This window comes from Rhinolophus hipposideros (assembly GCF_964194185.1).
Source record: "Rhinolophus hipposideros genome assembly, chromosome: 26".
Lineage (NCBI taxonomy): Eukaryota > Metazoa > Chordata > Mammalia > Chiroptera > Rhinolophidae > Rhinolophus > Rhinolophus hipposideros.
The window spans coordinates 14,165,411-14,183,044 of NC_138072.1; the positions used below are offsets into that span (position 1 = coordinate 14,165,411).

The 17,634-nt window shown below is 41.5% G+C and overlaps 1 protein-coding gene across 1 annotated transcript in view; it reads right to left on the reverse strand.

Annotated features, from left to right (window-relative positions):
• Window positions 1–8,373: 8,373 nt before the first annotated feature.
• The window catches only part of LIN9 (lin-9 DREAM MuvB core complex component), a 46,393-nt gene continuing 37,132 nt past the window's right edge, over window positions 8,374–17,634 (reverse strand). Inside the window, exons 12-15 of the mRNA XM_081039104.1 lie at window positions 13,548–13,673; window positions 10,562–10,741; window positions 10,312–10,409; window positions 8,374–9,837 (exon numbers count right to left, since the gene is read on the reverse strand). Coding sequence (XP_080895230.1) covers window positions 9,732–9,837; window positions 10,312–10,409; window positions 10,562–10,741; window positions 13,548–13,673 — 510 coding nt within the window. The 3' untranslated portion in view covers window positions 8,374–9,731. The remainder of the gene's footprint in view (window positions 9,838–10,311; window positions 10,410–10,561; window positions 10,742–13,547; window positions 13,674–17,634) is intronic.

Genomic DNA, 17,634 nt, shown 5'->3' on the forward strand with positions numbered 1-17,634 from the left:
GTTTAAAAGACAGAAAAAGGATGGTCGTACATGGTTAGATTGCTTTGTGCCACCACCACCCGGTTTCCATTTATGATCAGGCATTTCCACTTATGATGCAGGTCCATTTTCTGGGCACACTACCAAACAGGCAGGCTCGGGGGCCTCACCACTGAGCAGAGAGCAGCAGAGAAATGAGGCCCAGCCAGAGGACTGGGGGAAGGGGGGGGGGAATTCCACACGCCGGAGAACCCCCATGACTGACCCTTACCCTTGGCAGACTTTCTGGGTTGCTGGGCCATCTCTGGCCCTTAAACCTCAGCTGGCAGCCAGCAGCAAGCGAACCTCTAGTTTCCTCCCGGCGTTGGCTTCCTGGTCCCCAGAGCTAAACAATGTTTCGCCTAGCTCTGGCTGCGTCTCCACTGCCTTTGACTGGGGACCCAATGAGCCCGACCAGCCTGAAAGACAACAAACACCCTCTTGGACTGCAGAGGGGCTTCACCTTTCTCCTGAGGTGGCAGGGAACTCAGCAGTGAGCAGAGTCCAGTCTGGAGGCCAGCTTGGCACAGTGGTTATGGAGTCATGTGGACCCATCTAGGATGGTAGAGTATTTCCTGCTCTGTACAATTGGGACAGGACTACCTACTTCATAGGAACGTGCGTAACGCACGACCTAGGACAGGGACACTGAGAAACGGCTTTTGACTTAATGAAAGAATGAATGAGCATAGGAAAATAGAGGATCTGCCCTCCCATCCCATATACCCTCTGCCTGAAAATCCCAATCACCAGGCATAGAAATAAGGGAGGGAAGAAAGAGGGAGGGAGAAAGAGAAAGAGGGTTGGGGGTGGGGGTAGATGGAGGAGCAGGCAGTGACTAGCCAGGCTGCCATAAGAGGTCCTGGGGTTGTGCAGAGGTCTGGGACACCGTCCCTGACACCCCCACCCCACCAGGAGAGAATCCAGCATAGAACTTCTTCAGCAGCCCCAAGAATCCTTCCCACTTTGACAGCTGGAAAGTCCACTCAGGATGAAAATATCCCAGCTCTTCCTTAGGTTGTTTTGTAGCGTTCTAGAGTGAATGGCAACAGGACAGCGACCCTGAAAGACCCTCCCAACAGAGAGCCCCTTTGAGGTATGGCCAGTGAATGGTCCTGGTGGAATGAGGGCTCCCGTTCTGGAAGCAAGAAGAGCTGGGCCTCCAGGCTCATCTCTTGAGGACCCACCCACTCCATGGTAAAGCAGTGCCCACACTGGACCTCTCATTTCTCTTTCTAGCAAGTGAATTCAGCGACAGCCAGTTCCACAGGTGTTGGTGGAGGGCCCATCAGGGTTCCTGAAGCACAGAGGTACACTCCATGGACTTGAATGAGGAAAATGGGCTTCTGCTCTCTTGAGACTTTATAATCCAGGAGGCCACAGGACACATCAGGACAAAATAGGACCCTGAGACAAGGCCCGAAGTTTAGAGGCAAGAGGGAGCGGAAACTTCATGGAGCCCCTTTCCTCTCCTCCCTTCCGGCTGGACTGGTCCTGAGCGTCATCAGGCAGCTACAGAAAGGCTAACTCACGCGTTTGCTAAATGTGGGCACGTGTCCAGCCCTGCGTGCCGAGGGCACCCTGATTTCCAGGCCCACCCCACATTCCAGCCAGAGGGTCCAGCGTGGCCCTCCGCCCCCCTTCCTCGGGGTGAATTTGCCGCCTTCCTTTGAGGCCCCTTTATCTGCAGCCCCTCCTTTTGATTCAGGATGTCAGGGAGGCTTGGCGGTCGGGCCGGGCTGTTTGACCAGCCTGGTACAGGGTCTAGCACATTGCAGGGGGGTAAGTCAACACCTTTGATGACAGCAGGCGGGACAGCGGGCAGCGCTCGCCGCCCAGAGACAGGCCGGCCCAAGGGTCGCCGCGGCGAGTGGGTGACCCGACGGGGGAAGACGGCGGTGCCCCCCCCGCCCCCCGCCGCCCCTCCCCAGCAAAGCTTCCGTCTCGGGATGTGGATTGCGGCGGCGGAGCTGGCGGCGCGGGCGGACGGACGGGGGAAGGGGCGGGATGGGACCCGGGCCCAAGCTCACGCCTCCGTGCCCGCTCCCCACGCTCCGCGGAAGCGATTAGTCCCCACCGGCGTCTGGCGGGGCCGGGGGCGGGCTCGCACCCCAAGGAGCCACGGGCCTCCCGCGCCCAGCCCTTTGATGGCGCCGCCAGCGCGGGCCCCCTCCAGGCCCGGCCGTATAACTGGAGGCGGTGCCCCTGCCTGCGGTCACTGGGGTCGCAGCCATGGCCACGGCAGGGGCGCGCCAGCTCCAGCGCGGGGACAGCACCGCGTTCCTGTCCTACCGGCCCCCGAGCGCCGCGGCCGCCCCGCTCCCCGCGAATCCCTCGGGCCCCGGCGCGGAGCCTGGCGCCCCGGCCGCCTTCCCCGCTTTCCTCGGGAGAGGCCCGGGTCCCGCCGCGCCGCCCCGCGCCGCCCTGGGCCCCCCCGCGGCCCCCAAAGGGGCGGCCACCCCGTCGGCGTCGCAGCGCCGCAAGCGCACGTCCTTCAGCCCCGAGCAGCTGCAGCTCCTGGAGCTCGTCTTCCGCAGGACCATGTACCCCGACATCCACCTGCGCGAGCGCCTGGCCGCGCTCACGCTGCTGCCCGAGGCCAGGATCCAGGTGGGCGGCGGCCGGGCCGGCGAGGCCGGAGGGGCCGGGGGGGGGGGGGGGGCCAGGGGGGGCCAGGGGGGGGTCCGGGGGGGGGCCGGAGGGGTCCGGGGGGGGGCGAGGGGGCCGGGGGGGTCCGGGGGGCGGCGGGGGGGGGCGGGGGGGGCCCGGGGGGGGGAGCAGCCAGGATCCCAGCGTGTCTTACCTGGCCCTCGGCCAGTGACTTCCCGTTGGCCTCGGTGTCCTAGACGGTAAAATAGGGACAATATCAGCACCTACCGCATAGAGAGTTTTTAAACGAATTAACTCAGGCGCGCACTCAATGACTTGTACCGATGATAAGGGCCCCTCCCAGGCTAGCCGGCCCCTTGCAATGGTCAGAAAGCAAACCGCCAGCCGGAAGGTTGTGGGTGTATTTTCACACCTCGTCTTACCCACCACGAAGAGACACACGAGGCACAGTTGGGCCTTCCCCCGGGAGGAGAACGGTAGCGGAGAGGGCAGGGCTGGCTGGCTACGTTACCCCCGGGCCCCTAGGCCACTTTCTTGGCTGGCATTGGGTGTGGAATTGTGCTTGGAAAGGGTGTAGCATCTTGAGGCAAAGCTGGAAGCAAATGAACTTCTCGTCAGTTTGAAAAACCTAGTGCAAGGTACGTTTATTGGCTAAAGTAACTGAGCTCAGAATCCTGGAGCGAGGTGGCGAGGAGAAGCCTGCCTTTATGCCTGTTAGTCTGTACAACTTCCGTCTGGGTCCAAATGCAGTTGTAAGCAGGAGCCCTCATTTGAACCCTGGGAGAGCGTGGGCTTGTTTTTCTGTATCCCTGGTGGAATCCATCTGTCAGCTTCAATGGTGGCTACAGAGGCTTCCTAAGCAGGACGCCCACCGTCAGTATTCGTTGGGAAACAGAGCAAAAAAAATTGAATAGGCGTGACGTCCATTGAGCAAAGTACCACCTGGATGAATTTGACAAAGGAGTATATGTATATTTTAGATAAATATATGTATATTTTAAAGATACATTTTCTAAAATATTTTAATTATCATCTTTAAGCGTGGTGGCACTTCCCCCTCAAATTTGAAGTGTTTCTATTTCTGTGACTCCAGTTTTTATTGCAAAAGCCCCTATATAATACGCAGAACTAGGCATTATTCCAATTTTGCAACTGGAATGGTGAGGCGGAGAAAGCCAGGTGCTCTGAACTTCCAACCAAAGGCCCAAGTGTTTTCTGAAAACCAGAAGGTTCTGTCTGGAGTCAGGAGCCAGGAAATGTTAAACTGAAACTTCTGAACTACTGTGTTTCCCCGAAAATAAGACTGGGTCTTATATAGTTTTGCTCCGAAAGATGCATTACGGCTTATGTTCAGGGGATGTCATCCTGAAAAATCATGCTGGGGTTTATTTTCCGGTTAGGTCTTATTTTCAGGGAAACACGGTATGAAGGTAATAGTGGTATGAAGGTAATAGTAGCGTAAGGACTCCAACCCAAAGCAGTTTTTCCATCCCCTCTTCCAGGTGTGGTTCCAGAACAGGCGTGCCAAGTCACGGCGTCAGAGCGGGAAATCCTTTCAACCTTCTGCCAGGCCGGAGCCATTCCTCCACCACCCTGCTCATGGACCCGAAGCGAAATGCTTAGATGTGAACAGCCTGCCTGACCCCAACAGGGTTGGCAGGGGCAGCTCTGACCCTAGCTCCCAAAGTCAACATTTTGAAACCTATTCTCTTGCTGAAGACATTGGTTCAAAGCTGGACTCATGGGAGGAACACATCTTTTCCACCTTTGGTAACTCCTGAGGATTCTAGAACTCCAGATCTCAGAGGAGCCATGACTGACAGCCAGGGACACACATCAGAATATTGTCCTTTGTGGCTTCCATGTTAAGGACACATCCCTGTGAACGCTGGTGATGGTTTCGACAGTCATCTCTCACCCGTGAAGCTCCTCCCACTATGAACCTTTTCGCAGGCCGAGTTCTTTCTCTGTAGCACACACAGTAGTTCTGGCATTCATTTCTGTGCATCTCGAAATCTGCACGATTTGGTCTCTTATCCCTGCTCCTTGCCAGTCCTGTTCTTCTTTTTTGGACTGGGTTTTTGGAACTCGTTTACCTTCTTCACAAGAACGCCTCAGCTTGACTCAGTTTCCCCTTGTGCTTGATAGCTGCCGTCTTCCTCCAAGGCTTATAATAACCTTAAACTCTAACCCAACTCCTTCAATGCTTATCCTGTCATCAAGACTTACTACTTTTTAAATTTGGTCTGTCATCTTACCCTCGGTAGTAGCTCCAATGATGCTGCATCCCGAGTATTTGAAGAACTCTCTGAGCAGGTAGCTTCTCAACTATTTTTGTTTTCCCCCCCTTCTTTCGCCCCCCCCCACTCCGGTTCAAGCTGTTGTTTCTCCGTTTTTTCTCAGCCTAGTTGTGTAGGACACAGCTCCCTGGCCCATGCTGGCATTAGGAGCCTTGTTCCCCCTGGCGGTTGGCTGTTGCCGGTGGTGGCAGCTCACGCTGATCTCTAGCTGCTGTCAGAAGCCCAACTCCAGGGAGAGCTGTTGTTCACAATCTTAGCTGTAGAGGGCGCAGCTCACTGGCCCATGTGGGAATTGAACCTGCGACCTGGGCATTAGGATCATGGCGCTCTAACCACCTGAGCCACCAGGACGGCCCAGCTTCTCAACTTTTAAAAAATTACTCTGTTTAGAAAATCTGTAGTAGCCTCCAATTGCTACCAAATTATAAAAACCTTTCGGTTACCCGCCCAGGTAACTAACAGACATCTGTAGCCTAAAGGGCAGTTATGCAGATCTCCTTAAGGTCACCCATCCACAAGTTATGCCTCTGTCTCAAAGCCACTCCTTTCAGTTCTGGAACCAAACAAATACCTCTCTCTTTCAAAACACTGGAGAACCCCTTCTTTCTGAAGTCTGAAACTTTCTCTGACCCTGATTTTGTACCTGTTACTTCAATCACTCTGACATTACCCTTAGCACTTGTTTACTGTACTTCTATCCAACTTTAGTGGGTTATTAAATGTTTTCCACCAATGTTTCATTGCAATTCTATTTAAATGAATTCTGTCCTTTCAACAGCACTTAATACAGTGATTTGCTCCACAGCTGCTTGGTACACATGTGGCCATGAAAAACATTTCTAAGAGAAAAAAGTTTGCGGAAATGTCGTTTAGAGCCAGTAATCTTTTATCAGCAGGCCACTGTGTTGAGAAATTTAACTTGCTTAAAAACATCTTTGGCTTGTTCAAAGTTTAGTCACATGAGTCTTTTGGCTTTAGGAGATTTCTCTTTCCCAATTTATACTTTAAGAATGTATGTAAATTACTGTTTCTAACTTAGCCTGGGATAAATTATTTTGATATTTTGAGGGTTTTCAAATTCCTGAGGGCCAAAGGAAACTGTTTGTGTATGAGGTAACCAGGGGTGAGGTTTCTTTGTACACTGTGCTTTTGGAGAACGCTCATGAAAAGCCAGGGCTAGGGCCAGGACTCATGTTTAATGCTTGCCAGAAGTCTGAGCTACAAGGAATGCCAGAGATTGTACATACCAGTTGCCCTGACTTTCATAAAGGTGTTATTCAAATTGCTTGCACTTTTCAGAGTAGCAAATCCACTATTAAAAGCAACAGGACATGTTCAGGCTTTAGTAGCAGACTTGACTTCTGAACCCTTAAAAGCTGTCTGAAACCAAAAATGAGATAAAGATTAGCTATTATTATTTTAATAATATACTTACTACATGCCAAACATTGTGCCCAGGGGTCTGTTGTGGGGGTGGCCAGGTCTCACTGAGAGCTTCCTTCGCATTTAGACTGCAGCGTGCCCAAAGATGACACAAATACATTCGTAAGACTGAAAGACATGTAACACCTTAAACTTACAGTCCACTAAATCTTGTGATTAGCTTTTTAATTGTCTGATTGCATTTATATTGTGTTGTTCTGTTTTTCCCAGGGAACAATTTAAATATCCAACACTTAAATCTTGTCACATTTTTCATTTTAAAAAACTGTGGGATCTTCTAAGAATAGTAGTCTGTACCTCTTTCAAACTCTTAAGAGACCGTAACTGCTAAATGGGTTACAGGCACTATATGTTTAGTCCTCTATTATTGTTTCAAAAGATCAAAAAACTTATTGTTTTTTTGATAGATCAAAAACCTATTATTGTTTTAAAGATCAAAAAACTTAAGCAGTGGTTCACAATCACACAGCTAGTCAATGACAGCCAGGACTCAAACCTAGGGCTAACCCCGTCCACCCATTTATCCACTGCCATATGCTGCTGCCTGGCCTGGCCTGGCCAGCTCAGCCTGGACTAATGCTAACGTGATAGGTTTAAAAGCACCCCCCTACACAGAATTTCTACGTACGAGTGAGTGCTGTCTCATCTTTCAAAGCAATCATCATGGAAGACCATACTTTTATTCCAGTGGCACTAATGTCGCTCAAGAGCTCTTCTGAAACTATTTGTTCATTCATCCCACAAACATTTGGTGCCGACAAACAATTTATCAGGGCCTGGAAATAAAATGGTGAGAGAACCAGAAATAGTCCTTCCCCTCATTGAGCAGAGGGCAGCAAGCACGGAGACAAAAGAAACATAAAATTGCAAATGTGACGAGTGCTGGAAGGAGAGGTGAGGACTTGGAGATGATGTGTTGTGGTCAGGGAAGCTTCTGAGATAGCGATGCTGAAGGTAAGACTGTAGAATGACGAGAAGGGAACATAGAGAATACTGCATGTGTAAAGGTCCTGTGGAATGAGGAGCAGGATGGAGAAATGGGTCGGGGAGAGCTCGCATGGCTTTGTAGGTCTCATAAAAGAGTTCTGAATTTGTCCGAAGAGCCACCTGACTTTAGATGGGGATAACATGGTAACTTCTGCATTTTAAAAATGTCACTTAATGATGGCTGCATTTGAAAATGGCTGAGTGGATACTGGGAGATAAGTCAGTAGATGACTGCAGTGTGCCAGGCTAGTGATGATGGCAGCTGGGCTGAGAATAGTTAACAGTGAAGATGGAGAAAGATGCCTGAATTCAAGTGAAAAAATGTAATAGGCAAATGTTTTGGTAGATTTTCAGTGGTAGCAAGCAAATGTGATTTTTTAACTAACTTAAAGTAATTCAGAATCAAATCTACCTAACACATGATGAGCTTACTTGTTTGCTCAATCTGGCTTTGATAGCTTTCTTTAGAGCTCTAAAAATGTGTTAAGTAGTGGCAGCATCATTCAAATTAATGGACAGCTGACCCAAAATGACTACTTTGAATTACATTGATTTCTTCTTCCAGAAACAAATGAAATTCAAATATATCTTTAGGCACAGTTCCTGCCATCACCACATGATGGCATTGAAAGACATGGACAGAGCTTAATTAAATATGTGCAAACTGAGGTGTAATTTCAGTGTAACAAGTAAGCCTTAGGAAACATAAAGTGTAAAAAAAAGTTTAAAAAACGCTTACCTAATTCTAGGCAGAATATATTAAAATCAACCTTTCACGATGTCTATAGTAAGCCAAGTAACTTACTTGCTTAGTGTTTTCCACAGTAATTTACTCAGAGATGGAAAATAACCTCCTCTTAAAATATTGGATGATACTGCAATTCAGAATGACTTGATAATTAATCTGTACTGTTTCCCCTAAAAATAAAATTTACAATTCTTTAAAATTTCTTAAATAGAAGGAATATTTATCAACTTATATTAATGGAATGAAAATGTAGACAAGATTAATTTTCATAGATCAATTTATTTAGAATTACAAATATTAAGAATAAAAGATTTATGCATTTCTTAATTAACATAACAGTTTAGCTAAATATAAACTCTGCACTAAAGTTTTGCAGTGGCACAATACCAACAAAGAATATGGAAGCATTTTTAAACTATACAAAAATTTCAAATGGAAAATAATCTTGTTTCAGTTTTATTATACGTTAACATATAAAAGCCTCATTTTATGAGACATCTAAAAGAATCAAAGCCACTTCTACAGCTATGACTTAAACTCCAAATCTGAAAACAATTTATTATATTTTGACTTTATAATATTCTATATTAAAACAAAGAAAATTCCAAGTACACACTTTTTACAAGGTTAACATTTTAGGTAGGGTTTTCCTTTAACCCCTCCCCCCCCCAAAACTTAAAACAAAACCACAATCAAATACAAACCATTTTTCTGCATTTCACAGCACTGGTTATTATATTTGTTTTCCTTATAAAATCTTTTTACTTTATAAATTGTGTACTGTTGGATTTGAACCAGTAATCTGGTTCAAAAGTTGTGCAAATAAACAAAAAAATATGAAAATAGTGTGTTATCAGTCTTTTTTTTTAAAATAAATCTCATAACAATAGCACTTTTTGCCCTGAATTGATGGGAAAAGACATGCCCAATCCACTTGCTGAAATTTAGCATTTTGCAAGTAATGTTTTTTTCCTGCTCCTTCATTTTTCTTTCAACGAAGATTTCTTTTATAAATTATGATAAATTAAAATATTATTATAAAATGATCTACAGAACCATGTCACATTGCAAGTATATATCATGTATACTTGTAAAGTCCATATTTTCCATCTACTTTCCAGTGCCTTCCTTCAAACTAGGACTTCCCATATCTCACAATGTTATCTTTTGAAGACTGAGATGGTGATTACAAATGAACCGGAGTTGTCATTTTCGAGATGGAATTTCCACATTGCCACGCATATGTACAAAAAGACCATGTTTCTTCATGTTCTCTTCTGCAGTGGTCTGCATGTGTTGGGTTGAATTCATGCACATTAAAAAAGTGGTCAATGTATTCTTCCATGAAGTTATATTATGTTTAGACATTTTCAGTTTAAAAATACTTGCTAATAAACATATGTAACACAAGCATTGCTACTGCAGCTGAATAATACAAGAAAAATAAATATAATGCTGGCCAGCAGTGTTGGTTTAAGAAGCAGTACAGTATATTAAAATGCCTTATTTGGAGATTTAAATTTCCCTTGTTTTCCAGCAGTTAGGTTATTTGGTGTTGGAAGCCTATATAAAGGAAAAGAACTTCTCAAAAACAATGTCCTATGCGGTTGGAATAATTAAACCTACTAGTCTCTGTTGGTGTTATTTGCTGCAAAGGCATGTAAGTTTCCCATCTGGCTCAGGCCGCTCTGAATATGTGCAACGTGGATTTCTACATTATTCTGAAAGCAACTAAAGAAAGGAGAAACATAGTTAATTGCTTGAGTTTATAAATTAAAAAAAAAATTTTTTTAAAGGAAGAGCTGAATTTTAGTAAAGAAAGAGCTAACATAATGACCCCAGGGAAGGAATAAATGTCCCCTTTACATTAGCCCTAATTCTACGTCAGTAGTAACTGAAAAAGTATGCTCAAAAGAAGCCAGGAGTCACGGAGTGCTGGAAAGAGAGGATGAATCTCTCTTTGGGGAAGCTTTATTTCTAAGTTGACCCTCCAGGCTAACCTGAAACTTAATATTATATGTCTTCTGATTCCTTTATATAAAAAAATACATATGAAGTGCCTATTCTACCAACAGACTGGATATAACTGAAAAGTTCTTTTATAATTTATTTAAAGGATACAAATTATGTAAATAGTTCACAAATATGTCCTGGAAATCATTATGAATTTAACATAAGAAGATTAAGGTACATCTAATGAATTACCTGATATTAGAAGCATCTATTGTACTCTTGATATCATTTAATGAATCTGTAAGTGATTTGAACTCAAAGGAATTCAAGTCTCCTCCTTCTGCTAGACACTAAAGGAAAAAATATTTCAAAACTTAATCGAATTATAGTTCAGATACAGACAAAAAAATACCTGATATAACCTATGGATCATACATTTTTTGCAACAAATTAGCATAGTTCGTTTAGGTGTAAAAATGAAAGTATTTTCTCAGAAATGTACCTTAATTTGTAATAAAATAGCGGTCAGCCTGGAGATTAAGTCTGTCAGGTTTTCATTTTCAACACAAGGCTGTCCTGTTGAGGAATTTGCATGCCGGACAATTTCCTGGGCCTCTTCCTCACACCTCCGTCTCATATCTGTGGGCTGATCTGCAGGCTGGAGGCCCTGGTCAGGCGCAAGCTGAATGTGGGTGATGGAAACGGAAGCTGAACATTCGTAAGGCCACGATCATTTCTGTGTGTTTGTGTCTCGTTTTCAGATTTGGATTTTTACAAAACTAGCATTTATAACAAAAATGATGCTCACTCTTCCCTCAGAAGTTTTTTTTTTTCCTATAAGAGTTTTTTTTTTTATTGTTTTATATTTTTGGTAACTTTTAATTTTGATATGATTTCAAACTTCTAAAAAAAAATAGAAAAACTCCAGATAACCTTTTATCCAGATTCACTGTTTATGGCTTAGTTTACTTGATTTAACATTTGATCTCTCTCTGTTTGTGTACATATAATTCTTTCCCCTTTACACTCTTTATCCCTAAATACTCCAGTTTGTATTTCCTAAGTACAAGGATATTCTCTTACATAAGAAAAGTGCAATCACAACCAGGAAATTTAACATTGACACAATACCATTTTCTAACAGTCCATATCTAAATCTCACCAATTGACTCAATAATGTCCTACACATTGCTATTGTCCCCCTGAATACATTTGGTTGTCATGTCTCTTTCGATTCCTTTCTTCTGGAATAGTTCCACAGTCTTTCATGACCTTGATATTTTTGAAGAGTACCAGTCAATTATTTTGTGTAATATCCTTCAATGTGGGTTTGTCTGTTTCCTCATGATTAGACTGAGGTTATGAGTTTTGGCAGGAACGCCACAAAAGTGATGCTGAGTTCTTCTCAGTTTCATGAATAGGAGGCACGTGACATTGATCTGTCCCATTACTGGTGATGTTATCTTTGATCACTTGCTTAAGGTAGTTAAGTGTCTGCCAGACTTCCTCACAGTAAAGATTTGTGTAATTAATTTTTTTAGTAAGTATTTGTGAAGAGGTATTTTGAGGCATGTAAAGATTCTGTACCTCATCAAACTTTTTTACCCACCAATTTTAGCATCTATTGATGATTCTTGCTTTTACCAATCATTACTACGATGGTTGCCAAATTGGTGTTTTTCTTACTTTTATCATTCCTTCTACATTTATTAGTTGGCATTTTACTATAAGAACTTTTCATTAAAAATTAATTAAAAAATTAGTTTGTTAATATTACTATGGTCTCATGGATCTTAGTTATTCAATGGGTTATAATCTTTTCTTATAGTGACTTATGCTGAAGGTCAAATTGTCCCAGATTTGGCCAGTGGGGACCTTGTTATGTTGGCTCTTTTTGACATGTCCCATATATTTGGGGGCACATCTTACTTCCCTGACACAGTAAGATGGTCCAGGCTCATTTTCTACTTTCTCTGCCTTAGATCTGGAATCAGCCTCTTTTTCAAGGAGCCCTGATTCCTTTCATTGGAGAATAGAGTTTAGAAATCCAGATCTGGGCGCTAGCTGTGTTCACTGCCATCAGGGTGCCACTGCTCTGAGCTCTCGCAGCACATACACGCTCACTCATGTCCATATCAGAAATAAAACGAACCACGAATTCATACTTCTTCCTATTCTAACCCAACACCAATGGTCGTTCTAGTTTTCCCTTTCTTCCTAACTCCTTTCTCCAGCAATGAGACACCTGACTCCCATTATTCTCAATATACCTATTTACTCATTTGCTCAATCCTAGAATACACAGTTTCAGAATTGCTAATCCTTACCACTATGAGAAAAAACCCTACCAACTAAAGTTCAATATTTGTTTCAAGTTTGGTTTACCTTTAGACTAAGGATATATAGTCAAAAAGCTATGTCCAAGTTACGTGTGTTAGTGTTTATTATATTTGTGAGTTCATCCATGGTGTTGCATGTAGTTGAGTTCATTCATTCTCAATGCTAAGTAATATTCCATTGTATAATTTTATGACAGCTGATCGATTCATTCTAGTATTGATGGGTATTTGGACAAATTCTAATTTTTGGCTTGAGGAACAGTGATGCTATGAATATTCTAGGATATATCTTTCAGTAAATACTGTTCACATACCTGTTGGGTACGTATGTACTTAGGAGTAGAACTGCTTAGTCACATTGCTGTGTAGATAAGTGACAACTACCAGGAAAATAAAAATAAATGATAACTGATGGCTAGAGGAATATGCAAACATGCTCGGAGTTTAGCAGGCAATCACAATTCATTTCCTTCAGTTCAATTCAGGTGGATTGACAAGATCACCAATGGCAGATCTTTGGGACTTACTCATGAGGCTAGTATCATAAAAAGCTAACTGTTTAAGAATCTCCTATCACAAATAGAGGTGGCTTACTGCAAATTCTAACCTCATCTTAATCATTTCATGTTTACCTTGTAATAAGAAATTCAAACTAGGTGAAACTGTTGAATCACCTTTATAAATAAATATATGCAATTTTCTGTGCATGATAATAATTCACAAATAACCTTATGGTCTATGTTTGAAGTTCAAGAATCCAAAGTTTTAATGTAAAGTTTAAAGAGGAAGGAAACAAAATTGTGTACACAGCATGATTGGAACTTTGTGAGATATGTATATAAAAAAAAGACCAAAGGGAAATAAACCAAAATACAGTCTTTGTGGTAGTGGAATTAAGAGTAATTATTTTTCTGGATTTTTAAAAAATTTTGGGAGCTCTATATCATTTGTAATACAAACAACATCAACAGAACTGATAGATCACTGGGTATAAAGCACCTTTCAATACTGATGCTGTAAAGAGTAAAACATATATAAAATATGGTTTTGCTAAAGGCCCTTAGAAAGATATTCGCTTAGTTTGGATTTTCTAAAATATGAAGGTAACGGTGTTAAGCCCCTCAAGGGAAATTCATGAAAATTACCTACCTCATAGCAGTACTGTTGAACTTTATGTAAAACTTTGTTTAGGTCCTTGTTCAGCTGTTCAAGCTCTAGCACAATTGTTGCGTATCTCCGCTGAAAGTCAATGCCGATGGGCATGGAATATGATTTCTGGGCAGAAAAAGAAAATCAGATTTTGATAAGGGTTTTTTGAGCAGTGAAATTTCAATAATCTAATAGGAGATCTGACTTATGCAAAACAAACTAAAGGTTATTAAAATTGTCTATACTCGATGTTATACTTCTTGTGTGTGATAACGATACTATGTATTTGTTCCTTAGGAGACTGTCTTTGTTCTTAGGAGCGTCCTGATGTCTGCCATTTACTTTTTAAAATAAGATCTCATATAGAGAAATCAAATGAAGCAAAATTATGGATTCTATATACATGTTCCTTATATTAGTCTTTCAATTTTTTCATAAATTTGTCATTTTTCAAAATAAAAAGTTGGTAAAAACTTGTATGTATTCATGTGAAGTGTTCTAGTTACTTAAACTCAATTGATTTTGCATGTGGAATGGATTCAGTGTAGTGTTTATGTTAAGAGCATGGGTGCAAGAATCAAATTATGTATGTTCAAATCTCAATTCTATCGCCTACTAGCTGTGTGACCTTAAGCAAGTTCCTTAATCTCTCTGTGCTTCAGTTTCTTCAACTGCAAACTGGGGATAGTAAGTATATATACCTAATGGGATTATGGCAAAGACGAAATGAAATAATACATGCTAGCATACTGCCTCCCACATAGAAAATCCTCAATAAATATTAACTGTTACTATCATTGCCATTTTGCTTCCTACCAGTAAGTGTAAATGGACTTTGATTCCATTTCCTTTCCTCTCATCACAATACTTCTAATAAATCACTCTCCATTCCAATGCAGTGAGACTTCTCCAGTCAAGCCCAAGTTAACCACATTTCTTTTTTCAGAGGATTTCTGAGACAGCAGATCATCGTGTACTAGGTCAGCCCAACTGCTCCTTCCAGGTAGTACAGTTAAGGAAGGAAAGAATTACTAAACTGTATGGGGATAAACTACTTATATGAGCACCTAGTCACAGAGCTAAGAGAAACCCTTGAGATCATCTAATATAGCCATGTCACTTTACAGATGAGAAAACTGAGGCCGAGAAAAGTTAAGTGTCTTACTTAATAGCACACGCTATTTAATAATGTGTTAATGACTTAATCGTGGTGGTAATGAAGATGGCTAACATGTATTGACTGGAGCGAAGGACCAGGCACTATTCTCAGTGTTTAATGGGGTTTCATGAGAAAGATACTCTAATTATCCCCATTTTACATATGAGGAATCTACGATGTGTTTAGGAGACATTATCTTTTTGTTTATCCCACCGGGATTCATAGGGCTTCTTGAATCTGTGGCCTGTTGTCTTTTGACAGTTTTGGAATGTTGTCAACGTCATTATCTTTTAAAATATTCCTTCTGTCCCAGTTTCTTTTTCTCCTTCTGTTACTCCATTAGACATGTCATACTCCTCACTATATCCCCTATTTATCTTATCCTCTCTTCTGTAGCTTGCATCCATTTTTCTCTCTCCATGCTTCATTCTGGATATTTTCTTTCCATCTATTTTCAATTACTAGCTCTCTCTTCAGCTGTTCCTAATCTTCTGTGGTTGTATCTACCAACTGAGTTCTTAATTTTGATTGCTATGGTTTATTTCTAGAGTTTTCATTTGGTCCTTTTTTGTTGTTTCCATTTCTCTTCTAAAATTCTCATTTTTTTCTAATCTCGTCAAATGAATTAAGCATTGAAAATCTATGCCTAAAATCTATTCCATTACCTGGAATTTGCCAATTGTCTATACTTCCTTTTAGTTTTTGTTAGGATTATTTTGTCTCCTACTGTGTCTAGGATTTACAATTGAGTGTTAGACACTGTATGTTAAAAAGTGTAGAAATAATCAGAGGCCTAGTATGATGCTATATTCGTCTAAGAGGACGAATATACACTTACTTCTGGTGGGATTTAAGGCTACAGAGTTCATAATCATCTTAACTCAATTTTAGAGATGAGACAATTTGAAGCTGGACCAATGTAGCCTTTTGGGGTTGCAATCCAGAAAATGGAAGGTCTGCCAGCTTCCTCCAACCCCTGCTGGGTCTCTGAGCTCTAATTTTGGTCCTCCCCACCCTTGTAAGCCTTTCAAGAAGGCCATTCCATTTATAAGCCACCTTTTCTGAAATTTGCCAAAGCCCCTGAGGAAAAAGCAACACTAAATACCAGTTCCCCTTTTGAGATTACTTCTTTTCAGATCCTATCCATGTAATTCTTTAATGCCTTGCTAATGCTCCAGTGTCTTCAAGCAGGTTATCTTCACATTTTATTCCAAAGGAAACAGTTGTCCTCAACTATTTGAATCAGGAAGGTTAATCCAAATTATCTAGTCTACCATTACCAAAAGCAGAAGAAGCCTTACTTTTCCCAAATGGTATGTTCAAATGCTTTAGAGAAGTGTCTGTTTCATTTTCCACTTTTAACTTGGGTAAATGTGATACTTAAGCTCTGTCGCTGGGATGAAGACAGGAAATGAGGAAACAGACACTGAATCAATTCCTTTTTAAATATTGCATCTCACTTCTGCACTCCATCATATTTGCAAATTTGGGCCTGGAGCCTCTTTAGGTTCCACCATGCAGCCTTTAGCCATGGTTTTTGTTTCATCCAACCATATGTCAGAAAATTTTTTTAAATCTTTCATATGTTGTTAAGAAGTCTGCTTCAATTTATTACTATTTATTTCTTTTGTACTTATTTTGTGTGGAATCGTAAAGGATAGGAGGAAAACATGTCTTCAGCCTACCATCTTAAACTAGAAGTCTCATTAAATCTTTAAAAGGTTCACATACTTTGACCCAGCCATTCTATTTTCTAACAATTTACCTTACAGATAGATACGAATACATATACAAAACTACATGGACAGGGGTACTTGCTGTAACACTATTTTAGTAAAATAATGAAAATAACCCAAATATCCATTAATTGATGGTACAATACAAAAATTTAAAAGGCTAAGTCAAAACATAATGACATAATTCCATTTTTGCTAAAAAGTAATTTTTAAAACCACATATGACAGTATATGTATAGAGGAAGAAATCCATATGCTAAATATATAAACATATTTATAGCACATGCTAAACTAAATAGCATTTATCTATGTGGGAAGCATTATAAAGAACTGTTTTCCTCATTAGTTTTACAATATTTGAATTTTTATAATGGGAATTATTTTTAATCATAAATAAGGCAAAACAAATATTAGAACATATCATGTTAACAATTCTCAAATATTAGAACATATCATGTTAACAAAGTTCTCACATGCCAAGAAGCCAAGCCAACATCAAAACAGGTCTCTATTTGAAAGTAGGTAACACTAACCAAGCTAAGGCAAGCCCAATACTTTTAAGGTGCGGATCCTAGCCACAGGGAAATATCATGGCTAGTAATATGAAAGTGAAATAATTTATTATGCATAAAATGGGAGAAATGATCAAATAATCAGAGGAAAGGTAATGGAGGACCATTGAAAAGGCATAGAATAAAGGTTAGAAATAGAACTGATGGAAGCCAAGATAAGAATTAAAGTCCAGTAGGAAAGAAGCAAACACATACATTTTAAAGTTTAGGATTTATAATGGCAATATGTTATGGCTAATTTTTTCAATCTTTGACAGCCTGTGTATCTGATTATACTAATTTCATATCATGCCTAAATGGGTTAAATAGGGACCAAGAAGCCTGTTTTGGTATCTGTACTGTTAAACTGCAGTATGATCTTAAGACTGAAATCCCTTGACATTTTTGGTTTTCAGTTTCCAATTCCATAGAATGATGGGTTCAAAATAGATAATTCAAACTCATGTTCAGATTAAAAAAAAATAAACCCAAAAACTCTACCTCTAAAAGAGGACAGTTCCTCATTCAGGTAGGTATCCACTTGTCCAGTTGTTTACCCACACCTACCCCTTACACCATTTCATACCAGAGAGGACCAATGTCGTGACTCCCTATTCCTATACTTATGGCAGATATTGGTA